The sequence below is a fragment of the Pleurodeles waltl genome, chromosome 4_1 (assembly GCF_031143425.1).
Source record: "Pleurodeles waltl isolate 20211129_DDA chromosome 4_1, aPleWal1.hap1.20221129, whole genome shotgun sequence".
Lineage (NCBI taxonomy): Eukaryota > Metazoa > Chordata > Amphibia > Caudata > Salamandridae > Pleurodeles > Pleurodeles waltl.
The window spans coordinates 512,166,645-512,186,305 of NC_090442.1; the positions used below are offsets into that span (position 1 = coordinate 512,166,645).

Consider the following 19,661-nt stretch of genomic DNA (forward strand, 5'->3'; position numbering starts at 1 on the left):
CGTAGGTATCGCGGCGGTGTGCTCCGTCACCCTCGGCGGCGATCATGATTGGCCCAGGTTCCCCATTGACAACCATGTAATCCAATGATCGGGTGCACGGCAGTGAACACCGCCTTCCGCCATGACGAATAACACAAGTGGAAAGAAGTTGCTTCCACTCCCTCATACCTGGATGACAGGAGGCTGCCATTTTGCTACCACCACGTCACCATAGCCAGGCCAGGGGCCTCATCCAGACCCTCAAAATCTACGACCTTAGTCGCTTGCTGACATGAGTGTAGGATCCTCACATGCACCCATCTTTGGAATTGTGTCCACACTGGAATGCAATTATAACAGTGTTGACTCAGCACACATATGACTGATGGTGTACTTCATACTTTGCGTCTGTGTGTGTTACTTACTTTTCATACTTACATTGATACAGTGACATCATGTGATGAAGGTGTATGTTTACATTCAATATGTGTTCTTTCCTCCACCATAGGTACAGACCCATGTGCGAGGGAGGGCCCCATCTGTTTACAGACCTCTGGTTGATTTGGAAACTATGGAGGAACGTCACATCATTATCATGTACAGATTCAATAGAGCTACTCTCCAGGACCTCTGTGCTTTAATGGATCTGGTACTAAAACCAGCTAATCGGAATAAGCATATCATCCCTTTAACTGTGCAAATGCTATCTGTATTCCATTTTTTGGCTAATGGCTCATTTCAGGTGACAGTGGGCATGGGTACAGGGGTTTCACAGCCAATGTTCAGCCTCATCCTGTCAAAATTCCTGGATGCATTTTTCCAACACTTGCAAACATATGTCCAGTTTCCCCAAAGGGCTGAACTTCCTGCCATAAAATCTGGATTTTATGCCTTTGCCAACATCCCACATGTGATTGGTGCCATTGATGGAACCCACATATCTCACATCCCCCTAAGAGTGAACAAACAGGTGTACAGGAATCGAAAGAACTAGCACTCCATGAATATACAATTGGTGTGTACTGCTGACCAGTACATTTCACATGTCAATGCCAGGTTCCCAGGCTCAGTCCATGATTCCTTTGTCATGGGAAACAGCAGTGTACCACACTTGATGGGACAACTGCAAGGGGAAAGAGGATGGCTCATAGGTGAATGTGTATGACACTGTCTCTGTACATAGCTGACAGACAGCCAATATGCATGTGAAGTCAGTTTCTTAAGGACCTGTTTCACACTCTTTTGCAGGTGATTCTGGCTACCCTAACTTGCAATGACTCCTGCCACCTGTGAGGAATCCCAGGACAGGTGCAGAGAGGAATTATAATGAGGCCCATGGACATACTAGGAGGGTGATTGAGCACACTATAGGTCTTCTGAAGGCTAGATTAGTTTCCTCCATCTCTCTGGGGGATCCCTGTGCTATGTCCCTGACAAGGTGTGTAAGGTAGTGGTGGCCTGCTGCATGCCTCACAGCTTGGCTGTGAGGAAAGCTACCCCCCTTCTGGAAGTGGAGGGTTCTGTCCAACCAGCCCTGCAACCTCAGAGAGGTGAATAGAGTGACGGTGAGGAAGAAGAGGGGGAGGATCTCAACTCCAGGAACCAGCTGATCCGCCTATACTTCCAGTGACTATGAGGTACTGTTCACTGATGCCTTCACTGCATAGTGACTCATGTGATAAGTACTGTGGTGTCTTTTGTCAGTGACAATGCTAAATGATTACTGAAGTGGCATGTTCAAGGGAACCCAGTAGTAGGTACAGTGTGACATACTTAAGACACTACAGTCCATTGAATCCCTCCTGCAATAAAGGTATGATTATGAAATTGACTGGCTAATGCATACACACTCACAATTGATATCTCATATTGATGAGAGGCATACGATTTGAGTGCATCGGCATTTTTATTAAGTGACAAAATATACATATTTCATGGAACAGTGATAGGGAGTGGGCACATGGTGCATATCCATACTCAGGTACATATGCTCAGCTGTTGGTAACAATGGGTTTTGTTCCATGTGGCCATTGGTAGATGGTGTGATGGCAGTGGCAAGCCAACAAGGGAGCACAGTGGCACACAAGGGAGACAGTTCAGGGCATTGTCAATTCCTAGTGCTGGGCTTGGTCTTGGCTGGTGTTTCCGTGATGTGTCTGGTTCTGAGGGCATGTTTGCGCAGTTGGAGCTGCGCTGCAGGGGTAGGGGTGCTGGGTCCTTGGTGTCCTCTGGCAGTGCCACCAGTCCAGTAGCTGCTGCAGATGTTGATGGCAGGGCAGTGTTCTGGCTAGTGGTAGGGGCTTACATGTGGGTGGAGGTCTTACACTGGCTGTGGGACTGGTGCTGCAGCACCCCTGCAATGGTGGCTATGGTGGCATTGAGCTGTTTCCATTGCTCCATGGCCTCCTGGCGCTGTGCTATCTTCAGCCTCTGACTCTGCTCCAAGGTGGCCAGGATCTCCCATCCTGTCCTGGGTATGGTGGTATGCTCCCAGGACCTCAGATATCACCTCCTGGGCTGCTAGATCCATCCTTTGGCTACCCCCTGGGCCACTGATGTCCTCCCACTGGCCCTCGCCCCCTGTGCCTGTGTCCCCTGCACAGGTCTGGCAGTCCCACTTGCACTGGGCCCTTCATCATCCTGCCTATTGGTGGGTGGAGACTGTGGTCTCTGTGAATGTGGGCTGTCAGTCTGTGGCCAGGAGACACTGGTGTGGGGTCGTTTGGCCAGAGCTGATGATGGTGGCTGGATGGTACGGCTGTCAGTGGTATCCTGGGTAGGGCTGCTGGAGGGTGACAGTCCAGGACTGTGTGATGGGCCAGGGTATTCCTCACTTTCCATTCATCCCTTGCCACTCTCCTGAGTAGGGCCTCTGTCTCCATGTGGGGCGCTGGCACTCCTTGGCATTTCCGTCCAGGTGGCATGGGTTGTGGAGCCTGTGGGAGGAAATGGACATGTGGGTGTCACGTAATGTTTTGGCAGTTGATGCACAGCTCTGCCCTATTTTGTGCTTATATTTCCCTGTTGTGGCATGCAAGGTCCCTTCGTGTACATATCTTTGCATTTTATGTGAGAGATGGAGGTGCATTGTGGGTGCTGTAATGCCACTGGGAATCCATGCAGGGGTAGGTGACTGTGCACAGGGGGCAGGATGGAGGTCTGTTTGTGGGATTGTGGGCATTCAGTTTAGTTGGATGTGGGTGTTGTGGAATGGGTGGGGATAGGGTCCTGATGGTAGTGAGAGGGGTGGGGTGATGCATACATTATAGGTGGGGTGACTGTTAAGGTATTGTAGTTGACTTACCCGAGTCCAGACCTCCAATGTTTCCAGGAGGCCCTCCAGGTATAGGATACCAGGTCCTTCTCCTCCCAGTTGGTGTAATTGGGGGTGTAGGTGGGGAACCTTCACCAGTCTTTTGCACGACGATGTTGTGCCTGGATGCCATTGACTGAACCTTCTTGCACAGGTTGTTCCATCTCTTCCGGATGTCATCCCTTATGCATGGATGGTTTCCCACTGCGTTGACCTTGTTGACAATCGTCTGTCATAGCTCCATCTTCCTGGCCACGGGTGTCTGCTGCACATGTGCCCCGAGTAGTTGTAGCTCGACCCTGAGTATTTTGTCCACATTGGTTCTTAGCTCCCTATCCGTGAAGCTGTGGTGCTTAGAGGGTGCCATAGTGTGTGTTGTGGGTTGTGTGTGTATTGGTGAGGGTGCTGTTGTGTGTTTCTGTGTGTGGCTTATGATGGTGTTTGGGGTTTGTATGTGTTTTGGTGATGTATCTGTGCATGTGACTTGTGTTATGTTGTGTTCAGTGTATGCGTGTTGTGTTGCTAATCTCAGTTGTGCTATTTGCACTGCAAAGGATTGTGGGCTGTGTATGTGTGTGTTTTATAGTGTTGTGGATGTGTGTCACGTGTGTGGGTTTCAAAGTTGCCAATGTGTGCATTTGTTGTTGGTGGGTCCCAACGAAGATTCCTGTTGCTGGGTGCATTACCACCAGCATTTTTGTGGCAGTGTGACCGCCACGAAAATGCTGGCAGTCTGCTGAGTTGTAATACCGATGGCAGTATTACGGCTACCACTGAGCCGGAGGTGCTCACCTCTGCCCCGGCAGTCCGACTGCCCTGGCGGTACAGGCAGCGTTTCGGCGGTTTGCCTTCAGCCAAGCCACTGAAGTCATAATATGGTGGTCTTTACCGCTGGTCTGCAGGCGCTGAGAACACCAACGCGAGTCTGGAGGTCCAAAGACCGCCAAACTTATAAGGAGCACCATAGTGTCATCTGCGATACACATCATTCAGAAAGACATGTCCTTTTTACACTATGGACAAAGTCAACTGCATTCAATCATACAGTTAGGTTGGACACTAGAGATTCTGAAAAATGGCTGCGATCCATGGAAATACATCACCAGTAGTGACCTATTTGCTGCTTTTAATTTATTCAGGGAACAACAGACTATGGCTAAAAGGGAAGCGAGTTTCACCATGCTTCATATAGAAAAGTTAGAAAAATTGCCTTTCACAGTTGCAGAAAGTCCATCAACAGTATGGCTCGTACATGGCATTATAAATCTTCCCATCTTCACCTGTTGTTTTTCTAAATGCTTGAATCATCTTGCCATGGGCAGATACAAGCGGCTAGGCGATAGCTATATTAAAGAAGAGTGGGAGTTGCCCTTTGAATATAAATGTCTAAATGGCAAAACAGGGGTCTTTCTCAGTGGAAGCACATTTAAGACTATTGTTAGTCATTCAATGATTTACAAACAGGTGGCCCTTCATGGCCTGTGCAATGCAGGGGGTCACAAACTTGGCCTGTTTTCTGAAGAGTACTCCCATCCCTTTGATTCGTCCAGCATTTTATCTACTGTCAAATGGAAGTTATGTGGTCCTGTAAAAACAGAGCTGTTGCTGTATGAGACCATGAATTGCCTGCATAATTTCAGTCTCTAAGATTGTACTTGCTGCGGAGATGTTTTATTCCCCCCACCACACAAGAGGTAAGAGTAGTAGAAATGTGGCCTCACATTGATGCTACTAATGTAAATTATGACAAGCTGAGCAGAAGGCGCTACTGTTCCAGAAACAAGTTGCGTTGACATCAGTTAGAGACGTATGCTCTCCATATAGCAAGATCATCAGCCGAGATGCAATCCCTTTTAAATACCAACTTCCCCAAGGACTTTGGAGAGCTGGTATCCAGAATATTCAACGCATCAAGCACTACATGGATTGTGCACTTCTTTAAGGCTGTCAGGTCTGGGTTCGAATCCACCCTCCAGACTGTCTTCGGAGTGATTCCTTCAGCCATCTATTTACTCTTTTCAAATGTGTTTGGCAGCTTTCTTGTGACGTTGTCGTTGCTCAGCGGGATACTGCTGCTGGTGTTACTGAAACGCAGTGATTGTGCCTTCCCAGCTAGGCGGAGTGATGGAGCTACTACCACCAGCCCACCTGTGGCGTGATTGCATGGTGCAGTTCTTTGGCACTCCGTTGCTAGAATTGGGGCATGATTGGTCACTGTCATTCCGACCAGTCTTATGGTGTGTGCAACCAGTCTTTCATTGCACCTGGTGCCTCCTCAAATATCTACCTTTGGTGTGCCTTGCTGTTCTGCCAGTTCCTCCTATGGACCAAGAACTGCTGATGTTACCGATGAGGGCTCTTTCACGGTCATACCCCATGATACCAAGGCTGATTTGCGGGGCCACGTACGAGCTGCCCTTGGTGGACTATCTGGCTCCTTTAAGCACATTGGATGGTGCTGCCCTCGCAGGTGATCCTGCACTTGAGGCTGCTGCGTACGACTGCTCCGTGGAATTGTCTGCCAATCCTGTCATTGATCTGACATCTGATGATGTGGTCTCTTTCCTGGATGCCCTTCCTTTTGATGGCTTCGAAAACATTCTTCAAGAATATGACTACTGTTAAATTAATTTGACCATTGGCTTATTCCAAAGTTTTGCCAACATTGCCTTTAACGTTGGCTTGCTGTGCTTTTCATGGTCGATATTTTGTCTCTTTGTATGTTTTAGCTATTTTTAACTGGCTTTTATTATATTTTAATCGTTTTTGTAATTTTTAGCTTGTTTTAGTCAAGAACATTTTAGCTTTGGCTCATGTACCTTCTCTGGCGTCATCATTATGGTGTCATACTTGTTCCAGCAATGGAGAGGGTGTAGTGGATCCTATTTAGTTTTAATGGGAATCAGGAGTTTAGCTTAGCCTTCTGGCTTGCAGGCATGTGCCCCTGTCACCTCGTGACTTTTAACCTACTTAGCCTCCTCTGTTTTAGCACATTTAATCATTTCTTCCAAGATGGCTGCTATGTTTATAGTTAGGAAGATGTTTGGTTTCTCTGTGAAGGTGTCGCTATCAGCGTCAAAGACAAGTGATAGACATAGGTATTCACATCATGTCCCTTTCCCATTTACATATGACAAGAACATAATGTACTTTTGGAGGGAATTGTTTATGTAATTGCCACCCCAAGCATGCCTTTTTATCTATTGTTTGAGAACATTCCTTCATCAGGATTCCTACAAGATCTGTGTAAATACATCTCACGCAGAGAAGATTATCAGAGGGATTCCTACCAGATGCTATCAATGCTATCTATGCTACATGTCACCTTGTGGAAGACCCTGCCTTCGTGTCCCCACTAAGTCTGATGTAGAGACCTCATGCCAAGGTAATGAGGGTTGGGGGGCTCTTCTCTTGGACATGATACTGGCAGATTAGGTTTAACACACCTAGCCCTCTTCAGGTTAGCGACTAGGTTTATCATGCTAGGGTATTAGGGACTATTTCACATCTCATGTTGCAAGATGGTGGGAATCTTTATATTCATGACTCTTGTATTTACAATTATGTTTCTTGCATTGTTCATTGTCCTAATCATTGCAGCCCATGCATTTTACAGTAGATCACAGTCTTGTTAATGAAACCCATTGAAATCTTTACTGCATCTCCTTCATTGCCTGTGTGTGACTGAGACGTGTTGCTCATGTGAGAAAAGAGCAATCTCCGTTTAACCACGACTCCCCTGAGATGTTGCACTCTTGAGTCTATGCGTAAAGGCTGCCACAAATCACCTTTTACTATTTGGGTTTCTCAATAGGTGTTGCTTGTCAAATGCCAAACCCAAGGCCTCATCTGACCTCGTCCAGGCCATTATGAACTTTTCCTCCTGGATCACCAAATGCGCTGACTCAGTCAAAGAATACTCCAACTCAGCAACCACAGAAAACAACATCCACTGCTCCCAAGAACTCTGCAACATCCTCTCAGACTACTTCAACAGCTAGATTGCCACCCTCTACAGCAACTTTGACCCCCAACCTACGATCTCCAACCTTAGCTCTCTCAACCTTGAGCGCACATCAACTGCACTATCTCCGTGTGGGGACCACTCACCACTCAATCAACATTAGCCATCATGTCCTCCATTCACTCAGGGACATCCACTGACCCATGCCCCCACAATCTCTTCAACCTTGGAACCAACCTCATCAGCTCAGAACTCACCAGCATCCTCAACACCTCCATCACCTCAGCAGTTTTTCTGGACAAATGGAAACATGCAGAAATCAAACCCCTCCTGAAAAAACCTCTGCCGACCCCAACACACTCAAGAATTACTGACCCATCTCTCCATTCCCCTCCCCAGTCAAAGTACTCAAGAAGGCCATCAATCAGCAGCTCACCAGCTACCTGGAAGTAAACAACCTACTGGACACCTCCCAATAAGGTCTTTGTTCCAAATACAGCACCGCGACTGCACTCATCACCACCACTGATGACATCAGAGCACTCCTCAACTGCGAGAAAACCACCCAGCCTCATTCAACACTGTCTCCCAACACACCTTCATCAACAGACTCCACAGCATCAGAATACAAAATAACACCCTAAAATTGATCACCTCTTCCTGACAGAATGCACTGAGAGCGGCCCACTACCCCCTGTCACCTCCGCACCCAAGAGCATCATTTGCGGCATACCCGAAAGTTCATCACTCAGCCCCACTTTGTTCAATACCTAGATGATCCCCCTGGCCGACATCATTAGATCCTATGGACTCAACATCATCTGATACGCAAAAGGTACTCAACTGATCCTCTCACTTGCTGAAGACCCCTCCACCACCAGAACCAACTTCCGCAACCACATGACCACCGTAGCCGTCTGGGTGAAACCTAACTGCCTGAAGCTCAACCCCGACAAGACAGAAGTCCTGATCTTTGGAAAAAACGTCTCCGTATGAGACCATAGGTAATGTCCAGCTGAACTCGGACCCTCTCCCAGTCCTACAGACCATGTTTGCAACCTTGGCATCATCCTCAATAGTGATCTGACCATGAAGGAGCAGATCAATGCAGTCGCCTCTTCCTGCATCCACATTCTACGCATGCTCTGCAGAATCTTCAAATCGATCACAGCCAACACCAGGGAAACCTTCACCCACGCCCTTGTCACAAGCCTCCTCGACTATGGTAATGCTCTCTATGCCTGCCTGTCCTCCCAGCTCCTAAAGAGACTCTAGACAATACAGAATACTGCCGCCAGACTCATCCTGGAACATCCCAGGCACACCCCCACCTCAGAAACCTCCATTGGCTTCCCATCCACAAGAGATGTAATTTTAAGCTCCTCACGCACACTTACAAAGCCCTACACAGCCAAGGACCAGACCTCATCAAGCTCTTCATCCACAGTCTACACTTCCACCAACCCACCAGACATCTGCACTCTTCCTTTCTGACCCTCTCGCACACACAGCCAGAATAGAGCCCAGCCTCTTCTTCTTACATCACCACCAAGGCCTGTAATGACCTCCCCCTTCCCCTCTGAACTGCGACCTCACTGGCAGACTTCAGTAAGACTCTCAGAACCTGGCTCTTCGACAGAAACATCGCACCCCAGTGCTCAGGAACCCCCGGGGTGGCAGTGACATGCTCTACAAATGTCTGACTGGTTAATTGATAGGGTTTCAGGTGGGTATGAATCTTTGGGTGGGAAGGGAACTTTTAGGTTTTAGGGTGGGTATGTTTTTTTTCTGGGGTAAGAGCATGTTTAGGGTGGGTATGGGTGGCAAGGTGATATATATAGGTAGTTATAGTTAGGACCAATTTTTCCCTGGACAGAGCTTTTTTTGTGTGGCCAATAACTTTGGCACCATTTGATGAATCTTCATGGAATTTTCAAAATGTATACTTTTGTCTGTTCGGCTGCTTTCTTGAAAGTTTCCAGGTGATCTGTCATACGAGGGCTGAGAAAAAGGGGGGTCCCAAAACACCTTTTCCCCATTCTACATGAATAGGATTTTTCATTTTTTTTTTTTTAACATGACTACATCCCGAACCACTGAACCGAATTACACCAAATTTGGCAGAAAGCTAGCTCTTGGTCCAGACAGCTTGCTTTTTGTGATTTGGTGTAAATCCTTTGAGCAGTTGTGGAGATATTAGAGTTTAAAAAATATCCATGGATTTTCCTGACTTTAAAAAAAAAAGGGCTCCTGCCCTTTTCTTTTCTTTTGCCCCGGGTGGGCCAGATCCCGGGGCATTGGGGGCTTTGAAAAGGAGGGGGGCACAAGCTGGATGAATGCATAGTAATGGCCGGGAAAAGATTAGATGGATTGTGAGGTATTTCAACAGCAATATATCCAATTATTAAGCCAGGTAAACAAGGTGTGGGAATGAGCGTAATGTTACTCATGTCAAGAGGCATCCTTAAATATAGAAATGGAACAAGTATAGCTTTTTTCAGACTGGACAGGTCTGAATCTCATTCAAAAGTTCCACTGGGTTATACATTTTCTTGTATACTGGCTTCCTACAAAAGTTGCTATGCAAAACTAAAGATTCTGGCAGCTATCAATCTCTGCAAATCATGTTAGTTGGCAGCAAATCTGGATCGAGGATGTCAGGAGTGCTGTAATTTGTAGAGTAATTAGCAGTCCAAGATGAGGGCGCAGGTTACAGTTACCTTAGGGCTATAGTTATTGGAAATAACTCAAAGTACTGAATTTCACTGGTTTTGTGCGAGTAAGTCCAGAACATAATCATAACATCCATGTAACCTTTGGTTTTATAAGTGAATTTCTAAAATTATTTTTCATTCTATTTCCTTACTATAACATCCCTGTAACCTTAGCTTGTTTCAGTGAATTTCTATTATTTTTTTTAATGTAAAGTTATTTTAATTTCTGTTGCTTCCTGTCTCTAATTATGAGTTTCCGCTGTAGTACATACCTGCAACTGATGACTGTGTTCATCTGCTGTATTAGGAAGAGGACCTTGTTTTACCATGCTTCCATATTGACTTAGGGTATTTGTGTTTTGAATAGTACTGCCTTTGTTGTAAGGGCTGTTGTGACTCATGAGCTCAGTATGCGGACATTAGATCAGCACTGCGCATATTTATTTTGAGATTGAATTAATTAAATTCCCTAACCATAATTGAATCTAGCTGCATCTTCTGTTTACGATTTTCTACTGCAACAAAAGTATGTGTTGCATTCCCATGGTGTAAAACCTTAAAACATTATACCAACTCAATAATGAGTTTATTAAGAATTACAAAAGAGTACATTAATTGCATTGTGCATAGAATTAGCAAAAAAAAAATGGTACAAACGATTTTTTTTCAAGGTTGTCTTAGAAGTGGTCTGTAATCAATCTTGAACGCTCTAAGGAATAATGGAACTTATATTGCTAGAATAATGTTAATCTAAATCGCATTTCACTGATGAGAGAGGTATTGACAGACATTGCCAAACCTGTATGCCTTCCCTAAGTAAGGAAAGGAAAGTGGTAGATTTTGACAGCAAACTGTATTGAATCTCATTGTGTGTCATTAAAACAATAAGACACAGGAACAGCGTGGATACCTTTTCAGAGCACCTAGAGCAAAGATTCTATGTTGGTGTTAGTCTTAAATACTTGAGACCTACCGCGTGGGGCTCAACTAGCTAGACCAACAGACGTTAACAAGGACTGTTGCAATGCATGAATGCAGTGCCTAATTTGTGCCGGTGTTTGCAGACTGCCTATCATTCATCTTTGGAAACAGGATTTATATTTTTGTTATTACTCTTTGACCTGGAGAAAGCGATAGGAAGGTGGAAAACGGAGAAGGGAGGAAGAAGAAAGAAAACAGTGACAGAGGAGAAAGCAGGCATATAAAAAACACCAAAGTGTGGAAGAAAAAGACACTGGGCCTGATTACGACCTTGGTGGAGGGGATTACCCCAACCTAATTGTGATGGATATTCTGCCCGCCATATTACAAGTTCCATTATTTTCATTGGAACTTGTAAAACGGCGGATGTTATATCCGTCACTTTTTGGATGGAGTAATCCCCTTCGCCAAGGTCGTAATCAGGCCAATTATGTCGAATCATGACAAGTCAGCCCTGGTGTTCAGCAACACTGAATTTAGCTGTGCCAGCTAGGAAATCTTAAGAACAATTCCGAGCCCCTGCACTTATGGTTTTACAAATTAAGCACGGCATGAATGGTAAAGTACGGTTTTTAATTTCAGGATAAAGCTATAGCAGATAACCAATTATGTCAAAGAAGCTTAGCGATAAATCGTGAAGATCGGCTAATGTTTCCATTAAAACAAAATAAAGCTAATCATAAAACATCTTACTTTAGCAATGCTGTTCTCGTGAGTACAGCCTTCACAATAAAATACTTCTTAACAGTGGGTTCTTATGCCAAAAGCCACCCAGACGTTCTATGCCTTAGTCAAGGAAATCACTCAAGCCATCAATAACAGGTAGAAGCCATGGTTCTAAAAAAACTATGCCTGAGTTTATTACTTAAATTGTAAGTGGATGAAAGACCATAAGCTCATAAAATGTCCTGCCATCATCTGCCTGAATGGCTAAACCCTCAGGAGTCAGCACAACCTCACCTTGTATGGAAATAACTTAGTAGGAAGAAGCCTACCAGTCTTCTGCACTGCCTTGTAAGTAATACTAACAGAGACCAACATGTGGAACTGGCTTCTCACCAACAGTGAACCAATGCTATAGCCATTTAGTTCACCGAGGTGATCCACAATTCAATACATAAAAAGTGACAGACCGTTAAAGCTGTTTAACAAATAATGCAGACCATAGCATGAATAAAACAACAAACCCCGAGACAAATGAAGTTGATCATACTATCCAGGAACACATACAAAAGATTAGAACTGACTAACTTTCTGGCAAGGACTTAGAGTTCTTCATTTTGGGAAAATGCAGACCCATATTGACATTCTGCTCTGCCTCAGAGCAATATAAGCATAGACTGCGTCTGACTCCTTGAAAGGGCAGGTCATACACGAAGATATCAAAACGTGGATCCCAGCAACCTTTCTGATTTTGCACTTGAACGGTTGGTGTCTTGACTGTGCATTTGAGAGGAAAATACATCTATTTTGGGACAGACAGCCTAAGCTACAAAGTGCCTGAACATGTACAATGCATTGCTATTGAAATTGCTTTAAGATCTTGGCTTTACCCAATCAACAGTCCAAGCATTATGTTTGTAATGTTCCTTTCCGACAGCATTATCTGGTGTGTGACACATTCCATGTGGGGGCATATCAGCCTTTCCACTGAACGACGGGGACAGCCAACAAAAGATTGTAATGTTTCACCCTAGTATATTTTTTAATCTCTGTCACTTGTTCTACATGTTGTTTGCATTCTGGCTGTGTAAGAGAGGCCTGTATTAGACTGCCTTCCATCACATGTAGGACCACATTGACCTGGACATTTGGGTCAGAGAACACCGCCTGCAAATCCTGGTGTATATCTTGTCATGAAATCCTACTGAGCCTGGACCAAACTCTGCACCTGATAGTGTGATGAGTTTAAACATCATAAATTATTCGGGGCTGTGAAGTCGGAAAGGCAAATGGTTTGAGTTCGCATTGAATCGTTGATGACTGTGTGACTGCAGGGACAAGTCAGCAGCCCCCTCCGGAATGCTCTAGAAAATTTAATAATGGGGCACTAGCGGGTGCTGTGTTTCTTCCAAGGTAAGCAAGCCTGTTTGATTTTAAAAAAATCCTAATTCCCCAAAACACGTTAGACTGGTAGGGATAGGGAAGTGAGGCCAAACATTAGAGGAATTCTGTAAGTCTTGATTAAAGACGTGCAACTTTAGAGTCCCAAACGAAACAGCTTAAACATTGTCAAGGATGCCAAGAGAATTATATCTGTGAGCGTTCCTGTATTTTTGTTTTTTAATCTTACCAGGGGAACCCAAAATAAAGTGATGTTGTAATAACGTCTGGGTATTTTTGTCTTTCCCTCTACCATGAAATGAAACATCATAGTACTTCCTCCACTGAAGTTGGAGCCCATCCTGATTTCTAGGAAGCAGGATGAGAACCGATGATGAAACATGTCACTAAAATAGAGAAGGTGAGGGTCTTACTATATAGCAGAAATGCATGTTACTTTATCAACACTTTATTCAGGTTTGGCCCAAGGATACTTTTCTGTTGCATAAACTAAGACCTAGGCTGAGCTCTACAGGTTTGTTTTTCCACCCACGGATGCCTCAACTTAGTTCAAAGCACCAGTGCTTGAATGTGAAAGTACAGGTTGTAACCCAACATAGCCTCACTCAATACATAGCTGCCTCTGCTTTCTCTCTTTCTAACAGTCCCTAAGAAAGCGGTCAGGGATGCAGTGGCAATTCAAACCCAATTTTATTCTTTATATGTTCACTAACACACACTACATGCACTAAGAAGAGAAAAGGCACTTTATATTTAAATGTAAAAGTGTTTTATTTTAACACTCTCAACCTGTTGCCTAGCACATGCAAAGTAACCATACAGAATATTAAACAGCACTGATGCATATTACTAACAATAAGAATAATATGAATGTTTCTACCATAGTCGAAATGTCATTTGGCAACCTAGCACCCTAAAGTCCACTTTTATGTGGTATACTATGAGAGAATGGAGTATCTTAACTCGCATCCAGGGTTTCTTTGTATTCAGCGCACTGCATAACTGTTTGCAGCAAGAAGCTGTAGTTATCGATCAGTAGCCCGGGAGTTTTCCCTTGAAAGGAAAACATATGTCAGCTGGGCTCAGCTCATGTACTTTCAGACTTGGCTTTGTATCAGCTTTCAGCATAAGACTGGATACTGCGGCAGTAGGGCAATCTGTTGATCTCTGTCACAATCTCTGGAGGTATTCTGTGAGATAACCTGGGTGAAGGACCTCTCTAATCCAATGGCCTCTTGATGAATCTTTTATACAGGTCCACTGATCTTATCTTAAATAGGGAATTTTGGAGGAATTTCTAATAAAACCTGTGTGCATCAATATACTAGTCTTAGATGAATTAGTATAAACATGTTAAAAAACATGTCATGTTCATGTTGTTGCTATTAGCTGACCTTGAAATATATATCACAAGCCACTTGTCCCAGACTGATGTCCCATCAGGTGTTTTATTGATTTCATAGTCTAGATGAAGACAAGGACATATGGCATCTACTTCGAAGGTAGATAAGCAGATGAACAGGCAGAAAATTGAGTCTTGGCCTGCTGAAAATTGAGTTTGTCATACTTCTTTTATGAGTTGTTGAGAGAGCTGGTAGGTTGTATCCAATAACAAATCATAATCGTCCTCCCCTTCTTTCTTGAAAATGTACTCTTGTAACTCCTTACTTTATGGAAATGAAGGTAGCAGCAGAAAAAGAAAATCAGCAGGGCTATCAACTCTCTTTAAGTATTTCCCCTCCATATTGAGCAGCAAATATGAAGCTGTCGGGGGATTAAGGGAGGTAGAAGAGATGCACTCTGTGATATCTTTGCTGTTGAACGGATGTATGATGCCACTTTCATTATGCCTGTAATTTTGCTAATGTGACGTTTATGAACCTCACAGTAGGTATGTACAGCATTTCTTCCTTGAGTATTAATGTATCTAACAGTACTTCGTTTTATTGCAAGGCACATCATGCACAACGCACAATGCTACCCGTTAGACATCTGCTCCCTGTAGTTGTTAAGGCTCTAAACATCCTCAAATACCATCAGGTTGAATCTTTATGCGAAATGTCTGACTTGTACCAACATGTTATTATAAATATTCTTTCATGTGGTGTTCTCATGTAAATTAATTTATAGACATTTCTGATAATCATTAGTTGCTTCCTTTGGTTTTGTTGCCAATATCTTAGATCATCGCTCATATCTTTATCCCCGAAATTCATAATTCTTCGTCAGGTTGCACAGTATTGAAATAAGTAATATCATGTTTGTCTGATGTGGTATGTAGTGTGAGCCAGGCACAGTGCTCTCTAGGAATTTTGCAGAAGCATCGATGCTTCTCTTATTAGTTATCATAGATCCATGATTTGGAACAAATACTAGAAACATACATTTCCAAATTCTAGAAAAGACCATTCAGTGTGTGCAATGTTATGACTGCCCTAGAGAACGATAAGACTTTAGCATAGAACACTGATTAAAGGTATGGTGTCAGTTTGACACAGAGGATGCTTGTAGAGTATGTTTTGAGATGAAGTGTGAAAATATGAGGGATAAAACATATAAGCTCTGGAAAACGAAATTGAGAGCCATTAGTCACCTGACTACTACGACATGAATGTGGCGGAACAGCAGCCCCCCCAGATAACTATACCTCAATCTGGCCACGAGCTGACATGTTTGTTGATGATAACGCTGTCTCGTTTGTTTGACGGCTAGCCTACTTTGTATAACTATCTCTTCATTTAATGAACGTTGATGAATGTACCGGAGTATTATTGATTGCCTCGACCTATATAAATGGACTCCATAAAGGAATATAAAAAAAGAAAATGGAGAGCTAGTAGTCCCATGTGAGGATACAGACTGGACACTAGTTACATCAGAAAAGGCACATTATGAAGTTAAGAAAGCTTGTTTTCGAATTGAAGTCCAGATTGGCGGTTACAAGCCAAGATCGAAAACTTTTTTGTTCTCTGGGTGCAACACGTTTTTTCCATGGGGACTTGTGCTGGTCCTCTCAAAAGAATTCGGACGGCAATTATTGATGCCCATCGTTGTCAACAAGCCGAATTGTGCCAACAGTTAACTGAGGTGAACACTGCTACATCTGTTGGTGCCACTCTGATATGAGCAAAGACCTGCTACTTTGCTTAACCCTAACACTGACTATATATAGTTATGGCATATGTTTTATATATATATATATATATATATATATATATATATATATATATATATATATATATATGTTATGCCCTAAGGTAACTAGAACCCTTGCCCCCGCCATGCACAGTTACATCATCAATAATTTTATTGCTAATGTTTTATTAATATTATCAGTGGTGTTCCAAAAGATATCAAGAGCGCTGTAATATTTGGGTTAATTAGCAGTGCATGACAAGAGTGAGAGTTATAGTTACCTTAGGGCACAAGTTGTAGTTACTTGAAATAATTCTAACTATAATACCAGAATTTATATGGATTTGTATGTTTAATAAGTGAGCCTTACTGTAACGTACCTGTAACTTTTTTTTTTAAAGTGAATTTCTTTGTTTTTTTAAACCTAAAGTCATCTTAATTACTATACGTTAATCCAACCTCCCCTCATACCTCAAAACCCAACAACCAGTACCCACCCTAAGCCTTATAAATTCCTTTGCCACCCAAAAACACATACCCACCCTAAACCCTAAAAATACCCTGCCAGCCTAAAAGCCATACACGCCCTAAAACCCTAAAAATTCCCTTGCCATCCAAAAACACATACACACCCTAAACTCTAAAATTGCCTTTGCTTCCCAAAAAGCCCATATCCACCCTAACTCTAAAAATTCCCTTGCCACCCAAAACCCCATAATCACCCTTAAGCCCTACAAAAATCCTTTTGTCCTTACCACATAAAAACCCATGAGTGGCAAGTGTAATATCAGGTAGGGTTAATGGTGGGAATGGGGTTTTTCGGGAGCAAGGGGTACTACAGGGACATTTTAGGTAGGTCTTCGCCTACGGTAACTATAACCTGTGCCCTCACCATGCACTGCTAATTACCGCAGATATTACAGAACTTATGACAACTTTTATAACGTCAATAAAAATATAAAAAAACATTAGAATTCAAATTATTGAAGAAAAAACTGGGCATGGGGGTGGCTCGAGTTATCTTACGCTGTGAGTTAATGCTCCTTGAAATAACTCTAACTATAACTGCTGAATTTCTCTGGTTTTGTGCGAGTAAATTCAGAACATAACTATAACATCCCTGTAACCTTTGGTTTTTTAAGTAAATTTCAAATTGTTTTTTTTACAAATTCTATTTCCTAACTATAACATCCCTGTAACCTCAGTTTTTTCAGTGAATTTCTTTGTTTTTTTTTAAACATAACATAATTATGTATATATATATATGTGTGTATTTATTCACTAAAAAAACAAAGGTTGTAACGGAGGTTATAGTTAGGAAATAGAATTTAAAAAAAATAGAAATTCACTTAAAAAACAAAGGTTACAGGGACATTATAGTTAGACTCACTTTTCTAATGTGAAAACCATAGAAATTCACCTGTTATAGTTAGAATTATATCAAGTAACTATAACTCGTACTCTAAGGTAACTATAACTCGTGCCCCTGCACTGTTTGTGGTGAAGCTGAGTCCCAACATGGTTGCCAACACTTCCTTGTTGAAGTGTTGGCAGCCAGTCAGATCTCAGCACGAGATCGGGAGAGTCTGCGAAGCCTTGGTGTCCCTATATATACAATTTTTTTTTTTTTAATTTCTCTAAAATTACTGAACAGTTTGACACCAATTAACAAAAAGAGTGCTTTCTGCCAAATTTGGTGTAATTCCGTCCAGCATTTCGGGCGCTATTGTTGTGCAAACTCCCTATGGAAAAGTGCATGGGGAAAGAGCGTTTTTGGACCTCCCATTTTTCTCGGCCCCTGCTTGACGAATCGTCCTGAAACTTCCCAGACAGACACTGAAGTGAGCATTATATTTTCTTGGAAACCTTTGTGAAGATTCATCAATCGGTGCCAAAGTTATTGGCAAAACAAAAAACGCTTTTTCTATAGAAGTCCTAACTCGCCACTATATTATATATATATATAAATATATATATATATATATATATATATATATATATATATATATATAGAGAGAGAGAGAGAGAGATATAAAAATATTTTGACTATTGTGCTATACCGGTGCTCTCAATAGCCATTGAATAATTTACCTGATGTCTAGTAACTCTACAGACAACATTTGCTATGACGCAACTGACAGAGTAACACCTAGGGCCTGAGTACAGTAAGCACTGACAAAGCCAATAGGTCTGTGTGTATTGTGACAAAAATGCAAAGACAAGCACTCAGAACAATGTTTCAATGTGGTAGCATATGATACTGAGGTACTCATGGTGTTGATGATCGTATTGGTGGTGTTGATAGTGGTGATGATGTTTCATTGGTGTTGCGATTGATAGTAGTCATGGTGGTATTGGTGTTGATAGTGGCATTGGTGCCATTGTTGGTTTTGTATTGTTGTTGTTTGATATTGATGTATTTATGATGGTATTGTGGTGTTTTTCTTGTTATTGGTGGTGTATTAGTGGTGTTAATGGTAGTGGTGATTTGGTATTAATGGTAGACGTGGCATTGTGGTGGTGGTATTGGCATTGTTATCAGAGTTATTAATTGTGGTTCTGCAGTAGCAAATTGATATGTATACAGTATGTGTATGAGATGCAGAATTGAATCTGCCTAAAAAGCGTGATGATGTAGTGTACTTTTTCGATGGAAAAAGTCCTCATTCAGTGCAGAGCAAGCAGCACTTAATAGGACTATAAATGATACAGCAGTCAATAGAATTTGGTATACTCCTCTAGGTGTAAATAAATGATTGTCAATATCTCAAGCTCTGTCACCCCAAACCTAAAAATGCAAAAAATTCAGATTCTTGAGCAATTTGGAGTTTGCAACCCCAATAGGATTACTGCTCTTGTGGTGATACCACACTTTATCCATGCACAGTTTTTGCCATGTGAAACTAAGTGGAAGGTGTGGTGAAGGAAATTACTGCATTCTAATTTTTGCAGCTCAGAACTGGAAAAAGTGAAATATTGTAAATTTACCTCCGTATCTCCATTCCAAGGTGCACCACTTGGAATGGGAAGGTAATATAGCACCTGATAAATACGTCTGCCCTTGATGTTGGTATATACTGAGTGCAGTATTAATACCCTAAAAGCTGCAGCCCATGGAATGAGACCCTCAGGGTTTATCTTATACTACTAACTTTATGTGCTACAGCCCCTGCTGTTCTTCAGATGTAAATACCATTAACTTCACAGATTGTCTTGTTTTCCTTTCAGAATGAAAGCACATCTCTTTTTGTTTCCTTTTAGATAATTCGAGAAGTATAAAGGCAACACCCGAAACGGCAGAGGCAATCTTTCAGAAGCTCCGAAATAAGCATGAATTCACTATTTTGGCGACTCTCAAACAATCCCTATTAAGCGCTGGTGTTCTTCTTGCAATACATCATTTAGATCAAAGGTACGTTTGGTCTTCCTTTACGCTGTTGTTTGACTCACACTGTTGATTGTCATATCTAATCCTCGACGCTCAGTGCCCTTTTCCGGTATATCTTCATTA

At 42.7% G+C, this 19,661-nt stretch overlaps 1 protein-coding gene across 2 annotated transcripts in view; it reads left to right on the top strand.

Annotated features, from left to right (window-relative positions):
* The window catches only part of NELL2 (neural EGFL like 2), a 1,100,394-nt gene that overhangs the window by 213,876 nt on the left and 866,857 nt on the right, over window positions 1-19,661 (top strand). For both annotated transcript variants that reach the window (XM_069228823.1, XM_069228824.1), the window contains exon 3: window positions 19,412-19,562. In XM_069228823.1, the coding sequence (XP_069084924.1) occupies window positions 19,412-19,562 (151 nt within the window). The remainder of the gene's footprint in view (window positions 1-19,411; window positions 19,563-19,661) is intronic.